This window comes from Callorhinus ursinus, unplaced genomic scaffold (assembly GCF_003265705.2).
Source record: "Callorhinus ursinus isolate GAN/ISIS: 27379988/994484 unplaced genomic scaffold, GSC_fseal_2.0 scaffold84, whole genome shotgun sequence".
NCBI classification, from domain to species: domain Eukaryota; kingdom Metazoa; phylum Chordata; class Mammalia; order Carnivora; family Otariidae; genus Callorhinus; species Callorhinus ursinus.
The window spans coordinates 1,369,345-1,388,753 of record NW_027397146.1 but is presented as its reverse complement, the minus strand read 5'-3'; the positions used below and the strand labels follow the sequence as shown (position 1 = coordinate 1,388,753).

General features: G+C 49.0%; 1 protein-coding gene across 1 annotated transcript; it reads right to left on the bottom strand.

The window, feature by feature from the left end:
• Nucleotides 1-4,548: 4,548 nt before the first annotated feature.
• On the bottom strand, nt 4,549-12,320 carry FATE1 (fetal and adult testis expressed 1). Its single transcript, XM_025862836.2, has 5 exons — nt 12,109-12,320; nt 10,969-11,096; nt 6,337-6,443; nt 5,851-5,929; nt 4,549-5,133 (listed from the first exon to the last, which is right to left on the bottom strand). Exons 1-5 carry the CDS (start codon nt 12,212-12,214, stop codon nt 5,002-5,004), a joined length of 552 nt encoding a protein of 183 aa, XP_025718621.1. The 5' UTR covers nt 12,215-12,320; the 3' UTR covers nt 4,549-5,001.
• Nucleotides 12,321-19,409: the final 7,089 nt, after the last annotated feature.

The window sequence follows — 19,409 nt, the reverse complement described above, 5'->3', positions numbered from 1 at the left end:
ATCTTCCCTCAGCTAGAAGCTCTAAAAACTTCACTGCAGATGCTTTTGCCCAAATGGCAGAGGGGCTGGCTCCCAAAGCCTGAGAGACCTGCAGTAGACACTCTTCCTCAAGGCTCTTCCGAAGAAGCCAGGGTGCATTTGAAGGACTGAAAGCAAAGACTGTAATCCAGTAGGGTTTCTGGGAGAAGCATTACATAACCCCTGCCCCTACCTCCATTACTTCTCATATGCAGAGAGCCATGGAGCTCCAGGTGGCATACCCACCATGCTTTGAGTCTGGGATGCCCAGAAATGCCCTGGGCCAAACAAGCAGCAGAGGCAAGGGTGGGTGGTAAGGTCCATAGGCTTTTCCTTCTCTCCTACCAAAGCCTGCCTGGCCAAGCAGCCCCTCAGCCCCTCAGGTCCTGTACTCCAAGTCTTCTTCAGTCACTCTCCTAGAAGAGAACAAAGACTTAGCTGCCTTGGGCCAAGCCTAACATGGCACTCTGTGTCTTCATACTCCTAGAAACCCCAGGATTTCATTCAGCTGCTTTGACAGGAGACAATGTTTCCCCACACAGCCACTTTCCCTCAGCTGGGAAAGACCAGTCACATGAAAGCCCATGTCAAGACGGGCTCTAAGACCTGCACACTTTCATGGGGTGCCATCAGCCTTGGCTACAAGAAGGTGCCAGTCCTTGATCAGTGGCTGCCTCAACCCAATGCCAGCCCCTTTCCTTACCAATCAGATGACTTCAGAGGCAGGGTGTCCCCTGACCAAGTCAGCATCCGTTGGCCCTTCTGTGAAGCCTCCAATCAGAGACAAACCCTTGGGGGCTCATCAGCACCTGAAGCCAGCAGTGACCTCCTGGTGTTCCTGTTCCCAGGCCACTGGGGTCCCTGAACCCCCACACAGCTGGGAGCCTCTCAGAGAGCTGCCTCACCCTGCCTGACACCAGCAGGGGAGACTGACAGTGGCTCAGAGGAGCTCACGCCCATGGCTGCAGCAAGCTCAAGACCCTGGCCCAGGGTGGCACCCACCCAATGGAGAAGCTGTCGGACCTGTTGTCTGGATGCGTGACACTCTCACTATGGGCCCTGTACACCTCAGGCTGTAAGCAGGTGAGGGCTGGATGCCGGGCTGCCTGACTGTGGAGGCTGCTTGTCTGCTCAGACCCAGGAGCCAGCCCCTCCCAAGCTCCCTGAGGAGCCCTCCCTTACATGGAGCATGCATCGCTCAGGGCTTTGTGTCTGGGGACTCAAAGCTACCAGCTCACTGCCCCAGTGCACCTGCCTCCCACCTTGGTCACAGTCCTGGCCAGCCTACCTGCCAGATGACAAGTCAGGAAGAAGACTGGGAAAGAAAAGAGGTTCCTGGGGTGGAGCAAGGTTGGAAAGGAAGCCATTCCTTCTTTTCCAGGGCTCCCTGGACTTGGCCTCTAAGAGGGGCCATGGCTGGGGAAGTGAAAGAGGGCAAAAACCCTTCGGTGGCAAATCATTAGCTCCTTTTCAAGAGGCCAGGTACAACAAAGCCCCCTCTGTGCACCTCACATCTTTCCACATGCCCACTTTCTTCTGCCTGGTTTCCCCCAGCTGCTGGGAAGCCAACCTGAGACAGAAGAACCAGAATATTGAGTTTCAGCATCTGCATCTGCCAAGGCCGGCAGGGTTTTAAGGGCCAGCCCAGTGGGGCAGGCATGACCAGAGGTTTACCGCTTTCCCCACCTGCACACACATCTGGGGAACCGGCCCATCTCTCAGTGGGTTGTGTGGGGTGGCTTACATGAGATCCCATGCACAAAGCCCAGGACACATACAGGTACACATATCTATGCAACACTAGGAGGTCACCGATGGCTGTGTCACATATGTGACAGCGAGAGTTTGCAAGGATGCACACCAAGCTGACCATGGGAGTTAGTTCTATAGCGGGGCTTAACATTGTGGGACAAGGGGCTTTTTTTAGCTACACCTGTAATGTTTGCCTTTTTCAGGAGGATATCATCAAGCAGGACTCGTGTAATTATTTTTTACATGCAATGTGCTAGCACATAGTAGGCGCGCCAGAGAAAGTAGTGGTCAGAATTGACTTACTTTTATGCCAGAGGCTTTTCCACAGTGGGCATGCCCTAAAGACCAGGCTTGTAAGACCAAGGCAAGTCCAGCCCTCAATTCAGGAGGCCAGAATTGCTCTCCAGGGACTCTGGTCAAGATGCCATCCTACCAGCCCTTTATTTCTGCTAGGTGCCAGAGATGCAGAAGGCAATGGAAGTTAGTCCCTTCCCTTTAGCAGCTCCTGATCCAGTGCAGGGACCAACTACGTACCCCTCTAATGCCAAGCCTGGGCAGCCCATAGGAAGTTTCAAAGAGGAACGATAAACAACACACTGCAGAAGAACCCCTTCCCCCACAGTCAAGTATGAATGAGTCCTTCCCCTCTCCCACCAGCCCATGGGGAAATTGAAGTCTTCTTGGGAGATGGGTTGGGCTAATGCTGGAGTGCTTGGGCAAGGCCAAGGGGAGCTTGGAAGGGGGTGCCAGCCCCTACAATAGGGCCCCTCACAGAACTCTGCAGAGGAGCCCACTGCCTGTCTCCCAGGTCATCATGGAGGCCAGCATGGGGCAGCTTTTGCCTCTGTAGATGGAGCAGGGCTAGCAACAGCCAAGCAGTCACACCACAAGGTAAGGTATGGAGGGTAGCCAGGGTCTAGGCAAGTGCTCCACCTTAGCTCACCTAGCTGAGGAGGCATTTCTCCAGGGGGCTGCCACACTGTTTGTTTGCATCTCAGCTAAATTGCTCCCAAGGGTGAACCTTTGTTTCACAACATATTTTCAGCCAGACTTCTTCTGAAAACATGTCCATGTCTGCTCACACACACACACACGCACACCCGTGTCCCATAGGGTAGGCCTTGCCCCGACCTGCAGCAGCCTTCTCTTCCTCTGAGCCTTCTGGCACAGCCAGCTGGAACAGAAGAAAGGGGCAGCTTTCAGAGAGCCACTCCAGGGCAGGCCTTCTGGCATCCTTAAATCCAGGCCTCTCCATTCTGCTTGGTTGGCATCCTTCCATGTCCTCAAAGGCAGTGGGGACTTTGGGCTTGTGGCTGTAGCCATTAAGAAGTCCCTGCACCTTTGGGCCCTGATCTGCCCTGAGGCTGTGGGGAGGGGAGGGGTGGCCTGCAAGGAGGTTCCCCAGCCTTCCTCTTAGTCCTCAGATTATTCCTGGGCACCAGGGCCCATTTGGAGGCAGCAGGGAGGCTCCAGGTTCTCCCCAGGCCTCTTGGCTTTCCCAACTAGAAACACTTGTGTCTGGATGCCACTCTCTCCCCATTCCACAGAGGGCTTTCTTCTGGTACTCCATTACCCTCTCTACTCTGGGACCAGAGAGGGAAGCTCCCAACTGTTTCTTCATTAAGTGTTCTTGTCTCCACTTTCGGCAGGGCCCAAGCCCCAGTGGCCACATGCATGGTATCCCACAGGGCTGACAGGAGGCCCCTGAGAGTCAAGAGTAGAAGAACCCCCCTCATTGTATGGGGGCCATTGATTACCAGAGAAGGGGTGGGGCAGGGGCAAAGCAGGCTCACAGCTCCAGTCTCTGTCTTTCCTTCCCTTCTTCTTTCCATCCCTGTCCCAGTCTCTCATCCTCCCTGTCCTCCCACTATCTCTATCTCTTTCTATCTCTGTCTCTTTGTCTCTGTCTCTTTCTCTCTCTCTCTCTCTCTCATACACACATACAGACATGGACATACACACACATACAGTCATGTTTATTTTATATCTAATGACTAACATACTTTCCTACCTTTATAGATGGAGATGCCCTGACAGATTAGGAAGGTCCAGTCAGCCACTAAAGCCAATAAGAACTTTCTGGGTCCCTGCCCCCCAAGAGATATGTATTTATCTCTTGGCCCCAGGGAAAGGGGCAACAGCTCTTCCCAAAGCCTCCTGCAGCCCAGCACATCTGTCTCGTGGTCGGGCCCCAAGCAGCAACGCTCCCATTTGCTCAATCCAAGTCCCACTGTCCTATCAGCAATCTGCCCTGTCTGAGGTTAGCTTCATGGGGCTGTGGACATGGGGGAGAGGGGTTCGAAGCCCCTACATGTGACCTCCCATCCAGCCTCCACAGCTGAGTAGGGGTCTTGCCCTCAGTCAGTCTATATGAGACAGGTAGAGCTCGAGGCTGGAACACAGGAAAACCCATTCTAGACCTAACCCTGTCCCAGTCTTGCTGGATGACCCTGGACAATGTTCTCCCTCTCCAGGGCTCAATTTCCTCCTGGGCAAATGGAAAGGTTTCTGGTGCATTCCAGGTTTCCTCTGATTGAGTCCCTGCAATGCCTGGCCCAGACAAGCTGTTGAGAACAGCTTACCCACAAGCACTCATTGTCATGAGCCCAACAGGAAGGACTCTGCCAACCCCTGCCCCTAAAAAGGCTCCCTGCCTGGGCAGGGGACTTTGGGGAGGAGAGAAGGGAAGGGACCAGGACCCCTGGGTCGGGGCATCAGCCTGGTCCCTGCAACAGTGACTTTGTCCAGATGTAAGAAGATCAACCACCAGGGTTTGCTGCTATCAGTGAACTTTTATTGAGTGCATTTTCTGTGTAGAGCCCTGTACACAAAGTGGAAGAAAACGGAATGCACAGCCAAGCCCCTGCCACAGAGGATGGAACAGAAGGGACACTGAGGGCACAGAAGCAAGTTTCAGCTCTGAGATGGTCACTATGGAGCCCTGATGGGCAAGCAGGAAGCACCTGCCACTGGTGTTACTGTGGGGACAAGATGTCACCCTCCTCACTCCCCAAAGTGGCTACATTTCAGCCCATTCAGACTTTTGGAATGCCACACTTCTTTTACCTCCCAGCTGCTAGGGCCTCCCCCAGGCAAGCTGTGTAACCAGAGTTAGAAAATGGCTCTGATGCTGCTAAGGATTGCTGGAAGATGGAAGGAAGATGGACAAGGGCAGCTCAGGGAGAAAGGGGAAGAAAAGGAAGGAGAAGTGGGCTCAGGCGGCATGAGGCATCACTGGCGCATCCACAGCCACAGGTTGGCAACGCAGACCGACACCAGCATGGTGAAGAACAGAGCATCCCTGTGGCGCCAGGTGGCACCCTGGTCCTCCAGGTCTCTCAGCCGGCTGGTGATCACTTGCATCTGCAGAGACCAAAGGGGCAGGTGAGTGAGATTCTCCTGGGGAAGCCAATGGCTCACCACCGGGGAAAGTATGAACTTAGTACAGGAAGGGGCCTTGCTGCCCTTTGGGAGGCCAAAGTGCCTCTGGGTGAGAAAGAGGCAGAGCAACTGAAGCCAGGGGCTGGGGTGGGCCCATGGCACCGACGGCTGGGCTGCCTGTGTTCGCAGGCCCAGTGGCCTTGCCCCCCTCACTGGTGTTCACCCAGTTGTCTGGAAGAGGCCAGCCCGTCCCAACTGTGAGGGGGGAGGCGGGGAAGGGCCTTTCAGTCCTGGGGCAGGCCGGCATGGGGGCAGCTGCAGCACCAGAGTAAAGGCTCCAGGATGGGTGACACTCAGGGGCTGGAGAGGGCCACCAGGGCAGATGTCCCTTCGGGCCTGCTGTGGCCTCTCCTTGAGAAGACAACCTCTTCTATTGCCTCTTCATCCTCCTTTTGACTTCCCCTATTCCCTTCCCACACATCTCAGGGAGAGAGGCAGGGCTGAGGCTGCCATCAAGATGGGACACTAGAGCCCTGAGGACTGGGAGGAAAGGAAGGGGAGCCTAACCTCACCTCCACAGCTAGAGGCTAAGATGACTTCAAGGGGGGTGGTCTCATTGCTGCTGAGGCCCACCTGCCCCAAGACACCATGATTCTGCTTCCACCCTCCCAGTGGGTCCATGGCACAAGAGATGCTTACCTGTCTTCTCATGACTTCCATCTCCAGTCCATTTAGCTCTTCCAGGCCAATCTCTGCCACCATATCTGCGTCTATGTTGCTGGGAAATAAGAAAAGACAGAGGGTCGAGGGCTGCTGGTGGTCACAGGCCAGGCATGGCAGGGAGCATAGGAAGGCCATGAGGGCAAGCAGGTGAAGTCAGGTGTTTTTCTAAACAATGACTCTGTCATCCTGAGTCCTTTCCTTCCCGGGTAAGCAGATCCTGGGACCTGAGGGCTGGGAGCCACCCTAGCCCAGCCTCAGTGTGCTCAGAGGCCCCAAGTGGGCAAAAGACCAGGAGGTTCAGGGGCTATGATGAGGAGACAACAGAGCCCCAACATTCCAAGCATGGCCAGCTGCTCACAACACCTTCCCAGTCAGTCTGTTTGCTAGCCCATCTGGTCCACCCTGGTCCCTGCCCAAAGAGCTCCAGCTTTCCTCCTGCAGGATCCCTGGGATCTCTCTTACCGCTCATAATGGAACCTCATGTTTTGGAAGCCACCAGGATACTCCTGGGGGTGCGCACCACCATGGCCTGGTTCTCTCAACATTCTGGGCATTGGCAGCTGGGACCCCTAAAGAAAGGAATGGTCAGTAAAAGTAGCCTACTCAGTCTCAACTGAGCAGCTACCCCCCATTGCCTAAGACCAATGGTGTACCCTATCAGGAGTCACGTGGTACCTGATCCTCTGGAATCAGGGGTTGGCAGCTTCAGACCACTAGAAGAGCTTGGGAATCCCACAAGTTGGCCAATTGCCACAACTCCGCCCATACCAAGCTCCTCAGTAGCTTTTAGCCATCCAAGCTATGGGGAAAGAAGAGCAGTGACAGGGATCCCTGTCCTCTGCCGACACTGTCACATGCAGACATTAGCTGAGTCAGAGAGGAGAATGGAAAACCTCAATTTTAGAACCAAGGAAACTGAGGCCTGACAAATGACTGCACTTCCCAAGGACACACAGTAAGTGTTGGAGTTCAGGATAGAACTCTGACCACTGGGAGACCATAACCTCCTTCTCTGGGTGAGCACAGCCATCCCAGCGGCTTTCATTTTTATCCATCTGCTAATGACTACATGGAGTGGATGTCTCTGGCCCACAGCTCTGGGGCTAGGGTATCTCATGCCCTGAAGAGCCAATGTGCACTAGAGGAACAGAACGTGCCAGACCCACCTGGATTCAAATCTCAGCTCTAGGTTTCCAGTGCAAGATGAAAAATTTCACAAGCTATTTGGTTTAACACATGCCATATGTCACCCTGTAAGCCCTTACCAACATCAAGTCATTGAATCCTCTTCATGACCCTTCAAAATAGGCATTGCTATCATCCCACTTTGAAAGATGGGAAAACTGAGAGGTCACATTACTTGTCCGAGTCACACAGATAGTAAGTAGCAGAGCAGTCATTTAAAGCCAGGATATTTTGCTCCAGAGGTTGTGCTTTTAATCATTTTACCAGGAACCCTCTCATATTGGACACCACTTCCCCTTCAGACTCCAGTAACATGAAAGTGAAGCGAGTAAAATGGTATAAAACCTATAAGAAAGAAGATAACAGGAGAGGAGAGGCCACAAATGATGAGGGAGGTCAGCAAGACTGCGGCATTCAGAGAGCGCTGAGAACAAAGCCACGCGAAGCAGGCCATGGGGCCCAGAGGCAGATGGGGAGCAGCAGAGGAGGGAGTCCCCCTCCTGTCAGTGGCCAGAGAGGACCCAGAGCTGGAGGCTGCAGGGACACTGGGGTGGTCTTGAGGACCTGCTGGGTGGGGGTGGGGGACAGCTGCCTTGGCTTAAGGTCTGTACATGGAACAGTCATCTAGCCCTCTTACCCCACCTGCCTGGCAGCCAGGCGCTTCCCCCTGAGTTCAAACCTGAGCTAAATGAGTGGAGAAGCAGGGGTGGTTTTGCCACAGAGCAGAGTCCTCTCCACTTTGGCATTTACAGGTGCCTCCTGCACAGCCCACCTTGCTGAAGTAGAAACCTGCTGTCTCACAGGCCTCTCCAAGACACAGAATTCTTGGTTGGCTCTATTTGCCTCATTCTTAACAAGAAACAGACAACCTAGGCTCGCCCGTCACCTGAAAAATATCTGCAGCCTTCCTATGTTCTTAAGAGCAATAGTAAGCTGCAAGGTTGAGTGATTTCTGTATAAAGGATTTTCATGGGAACTTTGCCATCATGCTCCATTTGTTGTAATAATGCAAAATTTCTCTCTCTCAAAAGTGCACACAGATATTGGTGTCACTTTTTCTGTGTGAACAGTACTTGACAGTCATGCCACTATTTTATTTTCCTCCTCATCTTCTTCTTACAATACCTCAGAGATAGGATGAAAATGACAGTGTGTGTCAAGAAAACCCCAGGACAGTAAAGGAGAATTTGATTGAGAGTTTCTCTTAGAACAATTTGCACACCATCCCCTTGATTTTCCTACAGATTGGGATCAGAAAGACAAAAGGTTTCTTGAGAGATCCGAAGGCAAATAAGGATGAGTAACTGGTGGCTGGGGTTTGTTTGTTTGAAATAACATAGTTTGTTTTTAACACATAAATATAACAAGAATTAATGTGACAACAACCGCAAGTCGATGATAGCTTATTGTGGTTTCCATCATAAGACAGGTCTAACTGTTCAAAACCAGTTGTCTTGTTTTTAATTTTAGAAACCCTTTATTTAGAATATATGCATTGTAAAACGTAAGACTTCTATAGCAATTTGGTGGAGATTAAGAAAATCTATGAATTTCAACAAGTCCTAGCTTCCCTCTACTATTTCAAAAAGTGTTATTTTTATGGTCATGTACTTTGCAAGGCACACTACTTCCCCCACACCCAAATCAGCAGAACAGTATTATGAAATTTTTTTGTCCTTTCATGTTGTGGTTCTCTCAGAGGTGGTTACGGTTCCATTCTTTTTTTTTTTTTTTTTTTTTTGGCTTAAAAGTAAATGATAAATAGAATTGATAAATTTCTTAATTCTAAATGTCTGATTTCTTTTTTAAAAAAAGATTTTATTTATAGATTTGACAGAGAGAGATACAGCAAGAGCAGGGACACAAGCAGGGGGAGTGGGAGAGGGAGTAGTACGCTTCCCGCTGAGCAGGGCGGGGCTCGATCCCAGGACCCTGGGATCATGACCTGAGCCGAAGGCAGACGCCCAACGACTGAGCCACCCAGGCTCCCCCTAAATGTCTAATTTCTAAATTCAATATAATGACTGTTTATTTTTAAAGTACTCCTGTGGTCCTAATAGGTAACTATAATTAATCCAGAGATTATGTCTCCCTACTGCCTCCCAAACACCCTATTCTCCCTCAGTCTCATGAGCATGGGTGGCTTGCTGGAGCCGAAACTGCTGGAGCAATTTGATTTGAATTCCACTTTTGGACACAAGAAGCCAATTCAATATTTTGGTTTATTTTCTTTCCCAGGAGGTCTCTCATCTGGGAGCTCTATTTCTCTTTATTCATTAGCAGTGGAATCATTTGGGCCTTTATCATAACTCATTCCCTAGGAACAGCCAGGCCTCCCCACTCTCCAACCTTGCTGCCTTTCCCCACTAACCTCTGCAACACTGTAACACCATGGTGACCCTGGCTAACAGAATCCACTACAGAACTGCGCGAGTCAAGTAATCCCCTAGAATATTCAGGTCATCCTCCTCTCCAAAATGGCTGCCTTTTCCCAGTACCCTTTGCAACAATATGGCTGCCATTTTTTCTTTCCGGAACATTCCCTCACCCAAGGTGAATGTAGCTTAAAGGATTAGCTACAGAACAATGGGACTCAGATGATTTCCCAGAACATTTGGTCTCCCTCCCTCTCCAACCTAGTCGCCTTTTCCCAGTAACCTTTGCAACAGTATAACAACCATTTTTCTAAAACTTTCCCTCAGGCGCAGTGAAAGTAGCTTTAAAGGACTGGATACAGAACTTGAAACTCACATGATTTCTTCCAACAGTCAGTTCCCCCTCCTCTCCAACTTGGTTATCTTTTCCCAGTAACTTTTGCAACAGCATAGCAACCATGTTTCTAAAACTTCCCCTCACCCACCAGTGAATAAAACCTAAAAGATTGGCTACACAGTGAGAGAACTCACGTGATTCCCCAGAACACTCAGGTCTCCCTCTTCTCCAAAATGGCTGCCTTTTCCCAGTATCCTTTGTAACACTGTACCTGCCATTTTTTTCTAGAACATTCCTTAACTCACATTAAATTAATTTAAAGGATTGGCTACAAAATAGTCAGATTCAATTGATTGGAATTCCTAACAGCAAGGGAGCATAGGAACCTAATTTGCCTTACCTTTGTCCCAGCCCTGAGAAATATATTATTTATATATATTTATATTTAATCTATTAGATGCGGCCCATCCACATTATCAAAGATTAGTAATCCTTTACTTAAAGTGCACACAGTGTAGATGTTAACAAAGCTACAAAATACCTTCATAGCAACACCTAGACTAGTGTTTGGTGAAATAACTGGGAACTACAGGCTACCCATATGGACAGGTAAACTTGACCCTCACAGTGGTCTAATCACTAGGGAAGCTGAGGGAGAATTTGGACTTAGACCAGGGACTGTAGGGCATGCCTGGGGATGGTGAGACTTCCCCACTGGCTGCAGGCAGATCCCTTCTTTCCTGCCCTTCCCTCCTTTGGTTCTCATGGTTCCTGCCCAGGCTGATTATTTAATTAATAATTAAATAATTTATATAATTGTAATTATAATTTATATAGATAAATATTTATACATAAAATATAGATATATAGAGAAACAGAGAGATTTATTCATTCATTTATTTACGAAGGAAAGTTTCATTTCACACACACTAGAGTTTTGAGGAGTAAAGTGTATATGTAGTCCCCAAGTAATATGTGATTCAGGTGTTCTGGACTCTCAAGGTTGAACTCCCAGCCTACCAAAGGATGGTCGTGACCTCTCATTGGACATCCCTGCCTTCACTGCCTCACCAGTACACAGGAGCTCCCTCCCTTGCCCCCAAGTCAACATCTGGCTCTGCTTGACCTACCATCATCAGGCAGCCTGTACGCCCAACCCCAACCCAGCTGTTGCATGCCAAGGGCTCCACACAGTACCGTTTTCTTGGGCCGGGTGGCAGTCATATTCCAAACTGGTTGACCTGCAGCAAAGCCAGCAGGCTTTGCATCCAACTTTTGTCGCCGCTGAGAGACACCCAGGGACTGGGATCCATGCTCCGTCATTTCTAGGGAGAAGAAGAAAAGCCCCAGGAACACCCATAGAGGCTGTGCCAAGGCTTCCTGGGCACGGGATGCACCAGAAAGAGGATAAGGTACCCAAACTTCTTAGGAATCGTTCAACACTCATTAACTGCTGTCCATTGGCAGATCCCAGGCCTCAGTCTGTTCATCTGTTCAAAAGTTTAGCAAGTATTTACTGAGGGCCACGCTCTGGGCTAGGTTACTGGAAGGACAGCAATGACCAAGAGACAAGATCTCAGCAATCAAGTAACCAACTGTCTGTGTGTGCATAGCGTGAGTGAGGGGGCAAAACAGAAATAATCCATCAGTGTTAATTCAGATCAAGAGATACATGCTCCCAAAGTGATAAGAACAGGGCAACATGGCAGAAGGAAGGGACTACTTCTAGAAAAGTCAGAAACAACATTGAGGCAGAGACCTGAAAGAGAAAAAGATCCCTGCCATGTAAAATCTAGGGAAAGAGCATCCCAGGCAGAGGTAACAGTCAACACAAAGCTGTGAGGAAGAACCAGCCTTGGGCTGTTATAAGGACAAGCATAAATGCAGTGTGCAGTGGTTCACCATGCCACAGCATGAAATATCTTGAGGAGGTCACCTTGATTGGCTCTTGTAGATCATAGAAAGGAGTTTGGATTTTACTCTAAAGGAAGAGAAAGCATTGAAGGACTAAAGGAGAGAATTGATCTGATTGATCTTATAAATTGAGCCCTCTGGATGCTTTGCCATAGACACAGTGGTAGCTTGAACAAGGGGGAGATAAGGACCACCCATGCGGTCCTTATCCTACTCTCTCACAGGTTGCAAAATGCTCACATCATCAATTCCCTTCCCCCCAGCTTCCCTGTCCCTCAAGACACAAGTACGTGTATATGCATACCAAGGCACTGACACACCTGTAGCCACACATACATGCATATATATGAGTCTGCCTAGCCATACACACACCTTGCACAGGTGCAGACACCCAAGGAAAGGGACATTACAAGGGCTCCTCACCTGCTATCACCAGGTGCTCTTGGTTTTGCACACAGCTTCCAGGAACCGGCTCTTCAGCCAGGGATGTTTCCATCTCCTCCTTGATGCTAGGGGGGCCTCCTGCCATCACAGCCAGTTTTATACTTTTAAGCTATAGCCAAGGATACACGGGAAGCAGGGCACAGAGCAGGCACTTGGAAAATTAGCTCTTCAAGGGGTAGGAGCTCAAGCAAGATATAGCTGGATACGGGGGTGGAGCCAGACTCCCGCACCGGGCTCAGGCCTTGGACCCAGCACCTTGTGTTCCTGCTGTATCTTGTTGGCTTGGTTCACAGCCTTCTCCCCTGCTACTCTGTAAGCAACTTAGGAGGAAAGATAAGTGTCAGAAACTTTGCCTGTGAGAACTACCCTGGCTCTCAGGTCACTTGATTTGGCCCCATTGAGGGGCAGGTGGGATCCACCCTCCATCATTTCTAAAGAGAAGCAAGTACTAAAAAAGAATAAATAAAATAAAGAGAAGCAAGTACTGGCACAGGACCCCAAAGCCAGTCAGTAGTCAAAACAGGGTTAGATCCCAAGACTGTCATGGCTTCTGCAAGCCCAGCTCTGGCTAGTAATCCAGGCCACAGCACCCCTTGGAAGGCATCCTCTGCAGAACACATCCTGTCTCTCCCAATCTGGAGTTCCCAGGGAAGGGAGATGGCCTTTTGATGCCCTGGGTCAGCCTGGGCAGGAACCATGAGAACCAAAGGAGGGAAGAGCAGGAAAGAAGGGATCTGCCTGCAGCCACTGGGGAGGCCCCACCATCCCCAGCCAGGCCCTACAGCCCCTGGTCTAAGTCCAAATTCTCCCTCAGCTTCCCTAGTGATTAGACCACTGTGAGGGTCAAGTTTACCTGTCCATATGGGTAGCCTGTAGTTCCCAGTTATTCCACCAAACACTAGTCTAGGTGTTGCTATGAAGGTATTTTGTAGCTTTGTTAACATCTACACTGTGTGCACTTTAAATAAAGGACATTACTAATCCTTGGTAATGTGGATGGGCCTCATTTAATCAGTTGAAAGGCCTGAAGAGCAAAGACTGAGGTTTCCCAGAGGAGAAGAAATTCTGCTCAAGACTGCAGCATCAGGAAACAAGAGCAAACATAAACTACTGTGATTATAACAAAATAAAAAGCTTTGGCACAGTAAAGGAAACCATCACAAAATAGAAAGGCAACCTAGTGAATGGGAAAAGATATGTGCAAATGTTATATCTGAGAAGGCCTTAAAATCCAAAATATATAAAGAACTGATGCAACTCAACACTAGAAAAACAAAAACTCCAATTAAAAAATGGGCAGGGGACCTGAATAGACATTTTTCCAAAGAAGACACCCAGATGGCCAACAGACACATGAAAAGATGCTCAGCCTCACTTACCATGAGGGAAATGCAAATCAAAACCACAATGAGCTATCACCTCACACCTGTCAGAATGGCTAAAATCAACAATACAAGAAACAAATGTTGGCGAGGATGTGGAAAAAAAGGAACACTCATGCACTGTTGGTGGGAATGTAAATTGGTGCAGCCACTGTGGAAAACAGAATTGAGTTTCCTCAAAAAATTATACATCCACATGGATGGGACTGGAGGAGATTGTGCTCAGTGAAATAAGTCAAGCAGAGAAAGTCAATTATATGGTTTCACTTATTTGTGGAACGTGAGGAAGAGCATGGAGGACATTAGGAGAAGGAAGGGAAAAATGAAGGGGGGGGAAATCGGAGGGAGAGACGAACCATGAGAGACTATGGACTCTGAGAAACCAACTGAGGGTTTTTGAGGGGAGGGGGGGTGGGGGATGGGTTAACCCGGCGATGGGTTATTAAGGAGGGCACGTACTGCACGGGGCACTGGGTGTTACACGAAAACAATGAAAATCGTCGATCACTACATCAAAAACTAATGATGTATTATACGGTGACTAACATAACATAATAAAATAAAATTAAAAAAAAATTATAAATAGAAATAACATATGAAACAATAATTCTACTACTGGGTATTTACCCAAAGAAAATGAAATAAAACAACAACAACAGCAACAACAAAGAAAATAGAAACACTAATTTGAAAAGATATATGCACCCCTATGTTTATTGCAGCATTGTTAACAATAGCCAAGATATGGAAGCAGCCCAAGTGTCCACCCGTAGGAATATTGGATATTGAATAAGGAAGATGTGGCATATACATATACAGTGGAATAGTGTGCAGCCATTAAAAAAAGATGAAATCATGCCGTTGGCGACAATGTGGATGGACCTAGTGGGTATTATGCTAAGGGAAATAAGTCAGACAGAGAAAGACAAATACCATATGATTTCACTCATATGTGGAATCTAAAACAACAAGCAAAAAGCAGAACCAGACCTATAAATACAGAGAACAAACCGATGGTTTCCAGAGAGGAGGGGGGCAGGAGGGTGGGTGAAATGGGAGAAGGGGAGTGGGAGATACAGACTTCCAGTTATGGAATGAAAAAGTCATGACAACAAAAGGTACAGCATGAAAAATATAGTCAGTGATATTAAAATAGCATTGTAGGGTGACAGATGACAGCTACATTCGTGCTGAGAATAGCATAATGTATAGACTTGTTGAATCATTATGTTGTATACCGGAAACCAATGCAACATTGTGTGTCAACTACACTCAAATGTAAGAAAAAATTTTTTAAAAAACTGCAGCATCTCTCCCTGCCTAAGATTCCAGTGTGCAGGCCTGCCCCGCAAATTCTGGCCTTGCTAGCCCCACAGTGGCAGGAGCCAACTCCTTAAAAAGAAATCTCTATGTATATACACATACATACATACATCCTATTGGTTTCTTTTCTCTAGAGAACGCTGACTGATAGAACCACCAGAGGTGAACCCTCGGCTCTTGGGAATAACTCCAACGTCCCTGGGGGAAGAGGAGGCTATTTGCAAAGGGGGCCAAGCACAGCTGGGGCCAGGTGGGAGGAAGAGGAGGAAACAGGGAGGAAAAGAGGAAGGGAGGAAGGAAAGTGTGAGGGAGAAAGGGAAGAGCTGGAACTTGCCTAGAGAGGGTGGCATGGTCTGGGTTGCCTGGCCCCCTCCCTGGCCCCACCTGTCCAGCTGACATAGGCCCTGCCTACATTCCTGAGGGCCCTGAGGAAGCCCTTCCCAGATCCAGTGGAGCAGCTGCAATGAAATCTGAGCTTTCTGGAAGGCCACCTTAGGAGCAGAGAAGTGTGTTTTTGTGGGACTCAGGAGCCTGGGAAGCAGGAACCATGGGCTTCTGCCTGGCCAGGGTTGCCAGATTGAGCAAATACAAATACAGAATGTCAATTGAATTTGAATTTCAAATAAACAACAAGGACGTTTTTAGTGTTAGTACACTCTGTGCAACATTTGAGACAAACTTGCACTAAAAATTTATTCCTGGTTTATCTGACATTCACATTAGACTGTGTATCCTTTATTTTATATCTGGCAACCCTATGCCCTGCCCATCCTCATCATGATCTCATTATTTGACCTTGAGCAAGTCTTTCCTTTCTTTGGGTCTCAGTCTCCCCATTTGACAATGGAGCTAACAATCCCTTCTTCACAGTGTGGCTGGTAAGCCCCCACTGTCTAGTGTGCCAACCTTGGCGGCTTGAAGGCCTAGAGCATCCCTAGAGCAGAGAACTCTGCCAAGCCTTATGGGGGCCCGGAGGATGGCTCATGGTTAGTGTAGGTGGTGGGCTTACAGAGACCTAGACCCCAGTGGAAGGCTCCCCAGAAAGGAGGGCCAGAGAGCCCAAAGCTCTTTCCACCCCAGAGATGAGACAGATGCCTCTGGAAAGGGGAAGGAGGGCTCCAGAGAACATCTGGCTGAGACGTGTGTATATGTTTGCAGTGCTTTACACAAATGAGATCATACATTTGAGGTACATGCCCATTCTCCAGTTTACTTCGGTTTTTTTTTCTTTTTTTGCAAGTCCTTATAAAAGTTTAAAAGAAAAACACATAGAAATGTGTAGCCTTACATGTACACACTTCAGTGAAAGGAAGGCCAGGGAATTCTTGTCTATCACTTTTTCTTTCTTTTTTTTTTAAGATTTCATGGAATTTTTTTCTCAGTTTTATTGAGAAATAAGCAACTTACTTTTTTAAGTGCACGGTGTGCCTTGGAGATCTTGCATGTCAGAACAAATCTCCCTCACGTCTTTTAAACACAGCTTTTGCTGCACAGCTGCGCCCCTGTTTATTGACCCGCTTGTGGACATTTTGGGTGTCTAGAATTTTTCACTTTTATAAACAAGAAACTGTGAGCATTCCTGGACATGCCTCTTTGCACACATATGTAAATATTTTTGTAGAGCAGGTGCCTAGAAGTGGAATTTGCGTGGTTCTAGGGTACAATTGTGTGGACAATTTTTACTAATATTGACCGATATTGTCAGTGCCCTTCCTAAGTCTGAGACTGTGCCAAGTGGGACCTCAACAAGGGGAAGAAAGTTCTGTTTTCTTCACAGCTTTATCAACAGAAGATATTATGAAACTTTCTAAAATGCATCAGTATGATGGGTAGAAAATTATATCTATCTCATTGTTGCTTTAATTTTATTGCTTTAATTATGAATAAACCTGAGCAATTTTTCATATGTTTATTGATCTTCTGTATTTCTTTCCTGTGAACTGTCTGCTGGAGGGCTTGGATCTTTATTAAAATGAGAGCTGTTTTATTAACAGAAAGGGATGGAGATGAAAGCTCTCCCTCCTTTCAAGCTAAGCATCTCCAAAGAAAACATATCATCTTTTTCCCTAAAGGTGATCATGAGCACATAGCCTCCACTGGGGGCCAAACAATTCCAGTTAATTGCATCCAAGTTTGTGCTGAAATCTAGAGGGCATCCAGCCCCCCCACGGAGCAGGCTGTTTGCCTGTCTGCCTGCCTGTCTGCTCTTGTCTTATGTCGGTCTGTCTCTCTGCCGGCCCAACCACCTGCCTCCAGGAACCCCGGGCCCAGGATCCGTACACCTGGGAGTGACACCGGGGCATCTTAGGCTAGTTGTGTCCCATGCTCTGAGCCCCCGTTTCTCATCTTCACATGGAAGATTGGACTAAAACCCAGTTTTAAACTATGTTTTATGGTTTCAGGGAGGTATGTTGGGGCTACCTGGGCTTCAGGGCAGACTCCAGCCTCTCTTCACAGAGAGCAGCTCACTTTTGTCACTTTCTCATATTGGGGTTCTATGGAAGAGACCATTCAAAGTCAGCAGGTGCAGTGGTCTACTGCATCCCAGCCCTGCTCAGTTTCAGGCAGCTACAGTCCCAAGCCCAAACGAACAACCCTGAATTGGGCTGCAAACTTAGATCCCAGGCATCTGGGCGCTTCCTCTCCTCTTGCTAATGAAACTTATGAACCTGTAAACAATTCTCCTTCCTGCTCCTGGAAGCAGCTGGCGCTGATGTCATCCCTGGAGCCCCAGGGCCTCCCCCACCAGAAGGGAAAGGGAAGGAGGACTAGCGGAGCCTTGCATTCCTTAAAGATACAGGAAGGACAGAGGCATAAACCTCAGGGACTGTAAGGCCCAGGGAATGAGGGCCACCTCGTAAGCGGAGAGAGTGAAATAAGTGGCAGGAGCATATGGGGGCAGCCTTTGGACTCATTCCCACCACCACCACCCCCCCGCCCCCGCATAGGGACAGGGCCACCAGCAGAAGGTTATAGGGAGTACCTCGACTTCCAAATGTGGGCACCTCTCATTCAGTATGACTGTCTTGAATCAAGACTGACTGAGTGTCAGGTCCTGAGACTAGGGATAAATTTCCTGTCTTCATGGAACTCAGGCTCAGAGGGCAGACAGAAACAAGCAGACAGACAGGAAGGAAGTCCATGGGTCTGTGGGGATAGTCGTGGAGGCTTATTTTTGTGGCAGTGCTGCCCTAAATCCTGGAAATGTGGTGGGTGGTCCCTCGAGCTTTGTCAGCCTAAGAGCGAGAGACTGACTCTTGTCCCCAGCACCGACAGCCTCTGACTGCACACCTCCAGGACAGTTCACTACTTCCTGAGGTGGCTTGGACTAGGTGGAAATGCTGGTCATGACCCCAGCCCCCCAAACTCTGGTCCAGTCTGGAGGGAGCAGCCCCAGGAGAAGTGGGTTAGAGACACTGACACAGAGCCACAGCCCTGGCTGCCCTCCCTGCAGCCCCTGGAGTAGCCCCCACAGGAGCAGGCTGCCTGAAAAACTGCCGTACAGCTACAACCGAGTGTAGGGGAATTGTTGCTAGTTAGGTGCCCAGAAGGGAACTCAGGACTGCACTGTGTGCCTATGGGACAGAGCAGCCCCAAAGAGCAAAGACTGGGAAGCTTGCCTTCTGGTTCCTGGTGTAACCAGCTGCTGTCTCTGCTGGCCTGAGAATCCCTTGCCCCCAAAGCTGGCAGCACATTTGGAAACCTGGAGGAGTTTAGTTGTCTGCCTGTCAGTTACCTTTGCTCCATGTACAGGGAACCCTTGGAGTGGGTGGGAAAGGCCCTTTCTCCTGATCCCTGGCGAGGGCGTCAGATAAGGTGACCTGGCAGAGTCCATGGCCTCGCCTGCACAGTGACTCCTCAGATTGAAATGTATCTGCTTCCAATTGTTTCCGTGTCCAAAGACTGAAATGTGATGTGTATGTAAAATTCAGGAGAATCAGAAGCCAAAGGAAAATGACCAACAATAATGAAGAGGTGGGAAAAATGGTGCAGCAGCTGCTCCTCTGAGCTGGAGAATGAGGTGGAGGAGAGGAGAAACGCAAGCTGAGAAACACAGGCCTGAGAAGCTGTGTGTTTTTTTCCAACAAGCAGATACTCCTCCCAGTATCCCCCATTTTAGGTGGACAAGCTGGGCCCAGCCACTTCACAATTCTGTGGCAGGGCTTAGAAGCAAACCAGTGCCTTCAGACTGGTGATCCAGGGTCCTTGGCAGAAGAGGAGGCGGTAGGTCCTAAGGGAAGAACTGGCTCAAGAGAGCCTCAGCAAGCATCCTCCAGCCCCACGCCACATTGACCTGCCCTTCACTCTCCCAAGACAGAGCTAGCAGGCAGCCCCTAACACAAAGAACACACATCAGGGAGGATGGGGTGGGTCAGAGCCCAGGCTCTGCAGTCCAACAGTCCCCTCCCCGTAACCTCTTGGGGTTGGAGTCCTAGCTCCTCACTTAGTAACAATGTGCCTCAGTGGTCGTATCAGGGGAAAAGGCACGTCAGGAGGCAGGGAATATGAAGCACGCAGCTCCTAGCAGAGTTAGTGCTTGAAGCCCAGCTGCTGTGATTCTCACAGAGGCCACGA

What these genes read in the sequence shown, in the direction of transcription:
- FATE1 (XM_025862836.2), bottom strand. Translation starts at nt 12,214, where the DNA reads ATGGCAGGAGGCCCCCCTAGCATCAAGGAGGAGATGGAAACATCCCTG. An exon ending in AGAGCACCTGGTGATAGCAG is followed by an intron (nt 11,097 to 12,108) that starts GTGAGGAGCCCT and finishes TCTTCTCCCTAG; the next exon opens with AAATGACGGAGCATGGATCC. An exon ending in CCACCCGGCCCAAGAAAACG is followed by an intron (nt 6,444 to 10,968) that starts GTACTGTGTGGA and finishes TCCTTTCTTTAG; the next exon opens with GGGTCCCAGCTGCCAATGCC.